Here is a 10,144-nt window from a genome sequence, read left to right as displayed (position 1 = left end):
TGCTACTGAACTTGTGCACCTCAATAGGCAAACAGTTTGGCGGTGGGGTTGGGGGGGAGTGGAGCATAGCACTAGATTTGTTTGCAGTGAGGCATTCTGGTATTGACACACTACATTAAGTGTCTTTATTGGTAGGTCACCCTGAATAGCTGAAATCCGACAGATTCCCCCCTCCATAGCCTTTTATAAACAGACAGCTTATTCTTACAGTTGTGAGCCAGTTGTGGTCTGTGCACAGATGTTTCAGAGAAAGAGTTCTGGACACTGTGGGCTGTGGGTTTAGTTTGCTCCTCCTGAGTTCTCCAGTGCCCTGACATTTCTGCACACGGATATTGCAAAAACAGCACCTGATCTTTAGGCCAGCTTTTTTAAGTCGCCATGTTTAAACTATTACTGTAATGAGATGGTGTCACCCTGGCAGAGCAACAACATTCCCTTTACCCCTCCCCTCAGTTTTCAGATTAAATAGTTACAACAGCCTCCCACACACCACAGAGCTATCTTTTGCTCTGCAGATATCTGCTTGGAAGGTGTCAGGGAGCTTTCAATATAAGCTGGTGTTTCCATAAGCCAGATGGAAGCCACAACTGGGCAAGGTTCCATCTAGTGTATTAGATGACCATGTGCTTCCCAGCAGGGAGACCCTTGGCACGATCACACCCTGGAGGTGATGTAAACAGAATGAAGTCTGCTGGCCAGGGTAGACTGCAGGTCTTGCAGAGGATCCAGACCCTGAACTTTGCTGTTTCTGCTGTAGATGAGCAGTTTGAAAGGCTCCTGCTCTAGTAGGATGCTCATGTGCTTGAGGAAGAAGCCTTCGCAGAATGAGGCCAGCTCTGGTGCATTGTGAATCTGAAAAAAACAAAGATTTTGTCAGGCCAGGAGTCAAGAGGGTTTTTAAGCAGCTGTCAATTATTGCCTCCCCCACCCCAAACAATGTCATTGTATGGGAAGGTTTAATGTTGGTAGCAAATGGTTAAGAAGATATTAATCCATTGGCTTAAGATTGTTTTCTATCATGTGTGCACGCAGAACTGTTCCACTGGGATATTTTAAGGAGTTTAAAACGTCCCTCCTCTTGAATTGCATTGTGATCTCCTGCTGCTAGTTGAGCCAAAGTCAAGTCACTCTTCAAGGAAAAGAGCAGCTGCTCAGTGAAATGGCCAGGATGATACCTGTTTTGTTATGTTAGGCTGCAAACAATGTGGCACCACAGGACAGAATAATGAGTGGCACCAGATGGCAGGTGCTATTAGCAGTCAAACAATTCTGTGCATATGAGAGAAGCTTTTTGAAAAAAAAGAGAATTAACAAAACAATTTACAATTAATTTATTGGGACAGAAAGGCAGGATATAAATAAATAAATAAAACACGCAGGGGCTATGGTACTTTAAATATATGGCTCCCAGTCTTAGTTCCTCATACTCTGCAACCACATCAGTATAAAATCTTTGGAGAAGAAATTTTGGACTCTAGTGAAAGGGAAAGAGCAGTAACTGCTTTCCTAATATTTAAGAATATTAGGGAAGCTGTTCCTGCTCTTTCACTAGAGCCCAAAATATATTACATGGGAACCAGAAAGGTGACCAGCTTTGTTCACAGAAGCAGAGCTTCCAAAAACAGATCCACACGTCTGATCAATTGTTACAGAATCTCTGAGATTCCTGGAATCAGCGATGCTACTCCATCTAGCTCAGGATTGTGGACAACGACTGGCATATAGCTCTCCAAGTTTCCTGGCAAGAGTTTTTCTCTGCCCTCTGTAGCGATGTCAGAGGTTGAACCTTCTGCATGTGAAGCAGATGCTCTTCCAGGTGAGCAATACCCAACCCCCATTTAACTAATCATAGTCCTTTGCTCCAGAATATTTACATGATATCCTGGTGTACATTGGAGTTGCCACCTGCATGCGTGTCAATAAACATTTGGAATGTTATCCTGCGTAATGCACCCACCTGCATACTACAGAAAATATGGAAGTGGTTTTGAAAACTATGAATAGTATAGAAAAAATTGAGGGGTGGGGAGACAAGCAACAGGAGACTTGTTGGGTAGTCAGTCCTGGAACAGGATGCTGGACCACATGGACTATCAGCCTGATCCATGAAGGCTTTTTAAAGTTCACTTGAAATGCTTAAATCCTTATAAGCATAAAATTGCAGATAGTTTGGCCTTTACCTTGGCATATTTATAGATGTTAACACAGCTTTCAGTGTTGATGGTCTGGGCACAAAGTATTTCACAGTGTCGTTGGAGGCCATCTAACTGGAATAGGCTTGCTGCCGATAGCAACTAGAAGGAATGAGAAAGAAGCCATTAAAAGATGACAATGAGTGGTTGATGGGTAAAGTCATCCAGAAGCAAGCAAAACAAAGTTAGTTTCATTTTTGCACCATCTCACTTTCTTTTTGGACTTCCTTTCTGGTTGGACTGAGGAATCAGCCATTCTCCTTATTCTGACATTAACAATTCAGTTGGCCCTTCCCAAAATCTTATTCAAATGTTCAGGTAGACACATAGTACAATCAACCAGAATGCAGAGGGGGATAACTTGTTTGTCAGTGTCCCTTTCAATTTCCATGTGGAAAGCTTACAGGACAGGGAGAAGCCCTTCCTAATGTCTGAATCTTGTGAAAAAGGTTATGCAGGATAGGTGACAGTGTGAGCAGGCAATGTTCTAGGGCTATACCACTGCAGGTAGGAAATAACATATTTGAAAGTCCCTCACAAAAAAAAATCCTTGTATGTAGAAAATTTGCACATAATTAATGTTTAGAAAAGCTCTCTGCCTGCTGTGCTGGTGGTCTTCTAGGTCAGCAGCATTAAAGAATATTATGCCTCACCTGTACTCCAAGGTGGTACAGTTCAGCTTAGACTACCACCTCATTCTGGATACTGTGAAGAATAGCTCTTTGATACTGTGAAGAATAGCAATTAGCTCTTATGTGCAAGGGCAATACTTGAGCATGCTCCAATGTCAACAAGCAGGGCTTTTTTTCTAATGGAACGTGGGAGGATGGAGTTCCGGCACCTTTTTGCAGGGGCCCCTCCCCTTCGGAGGCATTCCGGGGGGGAGCAAAACAGAGGCATTCGCTGGGTGGGTGCTGGGGGGTGCAGGGTGGGCGGGCGCCTGGCCCCTGCCTGACCACACAATAACCCCCTCCTGCCCCCATCTCCAAGCTTTCGCCTGAGCCCAGTCCGCCTCCCCTCCCCCGCGCTCTGCTTCCCCTCGCAGCTTCCAAGCCCGTGGAGGGCGCGGGGGACATGCGCAGACGCCGAGGAGAAGGACGGACGGACAGCCAGCTAGCCAGGGAGATGGGCTGCAGCACCCACGGAACACCCAGGTACTGGCTTGGTGGAGGAGGAGGGGAAGGAAGCTGGCTGGTGCAGCACCCATGCCAATCTGCAGCAGGAGCCTAGGCGTGTCTACTCAGAAGTAAGTCTCATTGTGCTCAATGCGACTTGCTCCTGGGAAAGGGTGCATAGCCTTGCAGCCTGAGAGCCCAAGCCTATGCATGTCTACTCAGAAGTAAGTTCCATTGTGTTCAATGGGGCTTATTCCCAGAGAAAGTGTCATAGCCTTGCAGCCTGAGTAGACAGGCAGAGGAGGGGCTCTGAGGCTGCAGTCCTCTCCACAGTAAGCCCCATTCACTATAATGGAACTTACTTCTGAGTTGACAGGCACAGGATTGGACTCTAAGGCTGCCATCCTATCCACAGTAAGCCCCATTCACTAAAGTGGACATCTGAGTAGACATGCATAGGATTGGGCTCTTAGGCTGCAATCCTAGGCACTTTCCTGGGAGTAAGCTCCATTGACTAGAATGAGACTTACTTCAGAGTAGACATACCTAGGATTGGGCTCTTAATCCTGGCAGAGATAAATATATCTGCACCTGTTTTCACATGCTAAGGGCAGGTGAAAAGGGATTCTACGTGTGTACAACGTGCTGTCCAGCCTTGCCAGATATCCCCCTCATCCTTCCCCCACAAGCATGCGCTCCGCCGACCAGCATTTGCAGCTCCTCTCCAGCAATGCACAGCAGCTGCTCAGGGCAGCAGAGAACATACAATTGCATGCCAAACGCCTTCCCAAAGACACAGAGTATTCTGATACCTGAATTAAACCATATTTAATCGCTTGTTTGCAAACGTAGCTGTTTCTGTGTGCACCTAAGGACCCCTCTTAAGTAAGAATTCCTTTTTTGTTCTTACTCCCACAGTTGCTTAGAGTAATTTTACTACATGGAACTCATGTAAGCCATTTTTTGGAATCCATTCACTGCTTCCTCTCCTCGAAGTAGTGCCACACTACATACTACACGCTACAAGTGCACCTGTACAGTATTTTTCCCCAGGTGTAGAAAAAGTAGCTAGGGGGAAGGGGATGTGGAGATTGGCAGCCCAATCCTATGCATGTCTACTCAGAAGTAAGTTCATCTTTAGGGGGGAGCACATAAAAATATTTTATTTCTCCAATAAAAAATGGTTTGTAAGTAAGTAAGTAAAAGATTAACAAGTTGTGAGTTCCTGCACCTTATTTTTTTTACAAAAAAAGCACTGTCAACAAGTAATTCCTTGCTCAAATTAAGAAGGTGGTAAGAAGGTGGGAATTTACTAGTGCTTGAACATGTAAGCCTACCCTCTCTATTCACCTCAAATTTTTAATCCAAAAACTATTAGACCTGAGACATAAAATGTAGGGTAACATACATGCTATCCTCAAAAAAAAGAAAAGACCCCTTTTCCTCCCTGTTTCATAAAGCAGGTATAGTATGTGCTACTTCGGTTTGTGAAGATATCACAGGGACATTTGTTCTATTGTACTGGCAACCTTCAGTCTCGAAAGACTATGGTATCGCGCTCTGAAAGGTGGTTCTGGCACAGCGTCTAGTGTGGCTGAAAAGGCCAATCCGGGAGTGACAATCCCTTCCACACCGGGAGCAAGTGCAGTCTGTCCCTGGTCTGTCTCCCTGGCTATGGGCCTTCCTTCTTTGCCTCTTTGCCTCAGACTGTTGGCAAAGTGTCTCTTCAAACTGGGAAAGGCCATGCTGCACAGCCTGCCTCCAAGCGGGCCGCTCAGAGGCCAGGGTTTCCCACTTGGTTTTCTAATGTTTGTCTAATGTTTGTCCCACAGGGTTTCTAATGTTTGTCTAACAGACCAGTGTAGATATGCTTGCAAAGCACCAGTTCCATAGTAAGATCTGTCATCAACATTATGCAGAATTCGTGCATTACTAGACCGAAAGCGGAAAGGGAACATATACTCACCTCTAGGATATTAGCTGTAGGAATTTCCATAGATTCTGTTCCTCCATAATATAAATACTGCATCAACATCTGATGGGGAACAAAGCCCAAACATTGAGAAATTTGAACACACAGGTTTGCCTCAAGAAGCATGCAAACTCCTGCTCTGCTGTCACACAGAGCTTGGCTGCTAGTAAACCCTGCCATTATTTAAATTAAGGTAAGTGAAATATGCCATATTCATCTTCATGTATGCTTTTTACTACCAAATTCTAGCAATGGGCAGGTCTGGGCAGCAACTTCTGGATACATAAATAGCAATTACAGCTCAGTTTAAGACTAAAATGCAGTGTGTCTTCCTTTGCAACTAGGGATGCAATTGTGGCCTTCATATATGGCCCAAATGCAAAAATACTTGTTTGGTGGCTGTGGGAAAGGATAGCAAATATATGGATCTCTGCGTTAATTCTACACACTGTCACTTTTAGGTTCTCAGCTGCAACACATTTTCTTCCTAGTACGAAAAATGGGAAGAATTCATGTCTTGGATTTCAGTGATCCATGTTTTTCTTTATGTGCCAAACCAACTACGCTCCTTTTTTGTTGCGAATAAACCACACACCGGTCATTTAGATTGCAGATGTTCAAATAGAGAAAAGGTTGAAAAAGACTTGGTATATCTGAAAGCCCCATAAGCTTTTGAACATTTGAACCAATTCAATACAAAGCTTGCAGTTCCCTGGCTCTGTTCAGACTTTGTTTGCTTTGTATAGCTGGCAATTAGGCCTGGAAACTTCTAGAAGTCTTTAGTAGTGGTTCACACAATTCAGTTTTGGCCATGTCAGCAGTCCTATACCCTAGTATGCACTCAGACATCTTTGTTAAATGCAATGTGAGAACCAAACAATTGTGGAAACAGTCAACACACAGTTCTTGGATTTATGGCAGTTGCAAAAAATCCGCCTATTAACTGTATTGGCAATCCCTGATTCACACCTTCCACCAGAGGTTTCCAGACCCTTGCACTCTGGTTCTCTCATGTGCTGTGGTGAACTGACAGGGGTGCTGGTGGGACAGGGGTCCCTGGTGGTCTCTTCTTCCAGTTCTCCTGGGCGCTGCCATGTTGGATGACACAAGATCTTACACGATCCAAGATGGCAGCACCCAGGCAAGCCAGGAAGAAAGGCCACCATGAAGGAAGGGTGCCGTGACCCAGGTAAGTTTGAGAATTGCTGCCAAACTATTCACGGGCATACAGTTTGTACCCCACCCAGGCATGGGTAGAAATGTAGTCGAAATAATATTGTATGGACCAACTCACCATACATTTATATTTGAGGGATCATTTGGTTGAACTCTGTTTTTGCACATAATTTATCACTTCTTTCTAAAAGAGGAGCCACCAGAAATCTTAACAGTGCTATGATTAAGGCTTTTCAACAACGTAAGGCATTTGAATCATATCCTACTTCAGCTTTAGACAACTGAAAAGATAACATTAAATACAAACCTTGAATATACTGTATTTCATATCACTAATTTCCACAGTTTTACTGCTTTGGCTGTCTTGTTCTGTTTTATTGGTCATCAGTGTCTTAAATCTGCGAAGACAGGAAAAAAATGTTACAGGGTGGTTTCAAAAGTATATTTACTTGAATTATTTTTCAGTCAATAAAGGGAAAACAAAGCTTTTCATTCTAGGTTTCTTGATGTCATCTCCTGTCCTGACAGAAGCACTATGCCCTTTATCAGCTAAATAGCAGGGAAAAATTCTGCAGTGCAGTTTTTCCCAGCATGGAGTTAACAGTGATACAAAAGCTGTAATTTCTGCTAGCTATACTGTTTTGGGTTGGGGAGAACCACTCTGTGCTGCTGTCACAAGTCATTTTGGATTTTGCCTTTTAAGAGCTGTTGAATCAATGTAGGGTACATGTATGCATGTGAACCAGAGGAACTTGAATGAAGCCAGGCCAAGAGATTCTGAAATAGCTGGAGTTAATTTGAGAATTTCCAGCTTCTGAGTAAGACGCCAGGAAGGCCAACTGGCCTTGCTTAGCCTGTTGGAGAGACATTTGCACATTCCGTGGCCAGCAATTGTTTCCTAACATTAATGGTATCATAACATCATGGTTACACTATGCACAGCCAGAGACAAGAATGCTCTAAGCCTAAAGTGATATGAGATCACCTTCTCCACTTGGGCAAGCTGGAAGGTCAAACAACTAACAATACCGGTTTGGTAGGTTGATGAAATCCAAGATCTTGAAATCCAAGAATGACATGATACAGGGAGTAAAGAAACAAGAACTAGCAAAATGGAGCCTAAGAGAGCGGTTGGGTTGGCTGACCAAAACAAGGCAGCATGCGGATGTCTGAACTCCCCCCTCAGGCCAAGCTACACCTGGAGGTTTGTGCTTGTGGAAGTATGACTGGAAAGGACAAAATGAATGAAACAACATCATTGCAGAGTGCTCCACAATGTCCCTGCACAGCCATGATAGGGCTCTGCACACTTGGGGGTGAAATTAGAGGGGACTTTGGAGCAGACCTCAGGATTGCATACATCCTCCCTCCCTCCTCTTCTCTCATGATTTTCTCCTGCCACCTTCCATTTTATTTTGGCTCACATGTGGCCTTTTACAAATTGGGTTAAAATGAAATGGGGTAAAACTGACCTTGAGAACCATGATTAAAGCCATGTTATCAAAATGAACTTAGAAACATATACAGTTGTAATCTGTAGCTGCCTTGGCATAGGAAAGGCAGGGTATAAATCTTTTAAATAAATTAAATCATCTTTAGCAACATTGTAATCTTTTTTCTTCTTTGCAATCTTTACTGTCACAAAATTGGGCAGAGAATGGAGCAATCATATATGAGAGGGGATAGGGTTAAGAGGGCATGTCATCTTACCAACCAGTGCTAACCCTAAAGGGTCAGTTGGATGGAGCTCAGCTTAGGAGGCAACACCTTCACCCAGATTGCTGCGTGCTGGATGGGGAATGGCAGAGCCACCTGGCCGGGCTTGCAGAGTTCCTATGCCATGGTACAGAGACTCTGCAAGCACGGACAGGCAGTTCCGCCATTCCCTATTCAGCTTCACCTCCCAAGCTGAGCTCTGCATGGGGCACTACTGGGTGCTTGGCAGAACTTGATAACATCATCACTCAACATCTGACTCCCCCCCCCACCAAAAAAAAAAGGATGCTGACCCTTGCCATAAAACTTTCAGTTTTCCAAATCTGAAGCCAGATATGAAATTAAATGCATCATAATCTAGTCAGGGGCTTCAAGATCCTTACAAGTAGCAGCTGTGTGGGCCTTCAATTTGAACTGAGGTCTGGAGGAAAAGGTATTTAACCTTTTGCTTTTGTGCTGTTTTCCTGTAAAAAAAAAACCCCTCTTTGAAGTAGTTATTTAACCCTGAAAGTGCAATTTGTTATGATTTCAAGGGTTACATAACTGCTTTGAGGTGGGTGTTGGGTGGGAAAACAGCACAGAAGTAAAGGGTTAAATAATCCTACTGCAGAGTATTGTGGCTCTTTGTGGTTTCTACCTTTGTATTTGTCCAAATTGGACAAAGGTGTATTTAATCTTATGAGGGAAAAATATGACCAAATAAGCCAAATCTTATGAGGGAAAAATATGACCAAATATGTCATATTACTAATTAATCCCCAGAAACTCATTATGATATGATCTTAGCATTTCTCTACAAGTTTCCCATGTGACTATCTTTGCTGGTTTTATATAAACGCTTAAAATATCAGTCTAGAAACTGAAGTAAAACAAAAATTATCCATGACCTGAACTGGCAACTACAGAAGCAGCAGATTGACACTCAACATATTACATAATTACAACTATCTTGCTACTGTGAGAAACTAAAAGGGGGATTATTTCTGTGAGTGACTCATTGATTTGTCTGTCTTAATCATTGAATGACTCAGAAAAAGGTGCCCTGCGTCACTTTTAAACTTCTCACCTGTTTGAGGCAGTTACCAGGAGAACTTTATGTGCATAAAACAGCTTCCCTTCCACTAGAAAAGTAACATCGGACATATCTTTGTTGTTCAGGAAATGTGGATCTGTGTGGAAGGGGGAAAAAGAGTAAGGAAAGAGTTCTCATAATGCTTTTACACGAGACGTTCAGAACCAAAATTTTCAGAGTTACTGCTTAAAGAAGCTTATCTTACCTAGACGGGCTGGGAGTGTCTTTTTGATTTCAGGAATGCTGGGGATGGGGCTGGTTCCGTAGCAGTGAGCAAAGATAGCTGCAAGTTGCTGGTTGATAGACTCGTTCTGTGAATAAGAATGAGTAGAAATTGTTAGTGCTCCAGGAAAGCCAGGCTCAGGCAAGTCAAAGCAGCTCAGACAAGTCCAAAACTATTCTCTTGCCATTTTATAAGGGAACATGAAGAACAAAAAGTTAACACTTGATCAGAGAGTGTGTAAGATTCACATACCGGGATAATTTTTAAACCCATTCTTCTTACTAGAGCTAGATTGGGATCACAGACTGCCTGCCTTCATCCAGGACAGTATGAATTTTTAGAATTTTGCAAGTAATATACATTTATAATCACAAGCCTATATAAATCTCTCTATCCTTTCTTTGAGAGCAAACTCCCTCAATCCCAAGTGCCCTTACCACAGATGATCTCAATTTCCATTAGAATGAGGATCTCTGCTGGGGAGGAGACATCTTTGAGAGCTCATCCTTGGCAAAGTTGCATTAAACAGGCTGCCATAAAGGCAGTCATGGTAATCCCTGCATTCAGAATTAATTGAGGTCCTACTGCATCTTTACCTCGATGCTGGCTGCGTACACAACAGAGCTCTGAAAGATTTCTTAAACCAAGACATACATGTCTAAATACAGTTTTTAAAAA

General features: G+C 43.3%; 1 protein-coding gene across 1 annotated transcript in view; it reads right to left on the bottom strand.

Moving 5' to 3' along the window:
• Window positions 1–348: 348 nt before the first annotated feature.
• Window positions 349–10,144, bottom strand: part of ABTB2 (ankyrin repeat and BTB domain containing 2) — a 171,078-nt gene continuing 161,282 nt past the window's right edge. Inside the window, exons 12-17 of the mRNA XM_066630975.1 lie at window positions 9,449–9,554; window positions 9,238–9,340; window positions 6,763–6,853; window positions 5,274–5,342; window positions 2,181–2,294; window positions 349–852 (exon numbers count right to left, since the gene is read on the bottom strand). Coding sequence (XP_066487072.1) covers window positions 655–852; window positions 2,181–2,294; window positions 5,274–5,342; window positions 6,763–6,853; window positions 9,238–9,340; window positions 9,449–9,554 — 681 coding nt within the window. The 3' untranslated portion in view covers window positions 349–654. The remainder of the gene's footprint in view (window positions 853–2,180; window positions 2,295–5,273; window positions 5,343–6,762; window positions 6,854–9,237; window positions 9,341–9,448; window positions 9,555–10,144) is intronic.

Source organism: Tiliqua scincoides, chromosome 1 (genome assembly GCF_035046505.1).
Source record: "Tiliqua scincoides isolate rTilSci1 chromosome 1, rTilSci1.hap2, whole genome shotgun sequence".
Lineage (NCBI taxonomy): Eukaryota > Metazoa > Chordata > Lepidosauria > Squamata > Scincidae > Tiliqua > Tiliqua scincoides.
This window is presented reverse-complemented; position numbering and strand designations above follow the sequence as displayed.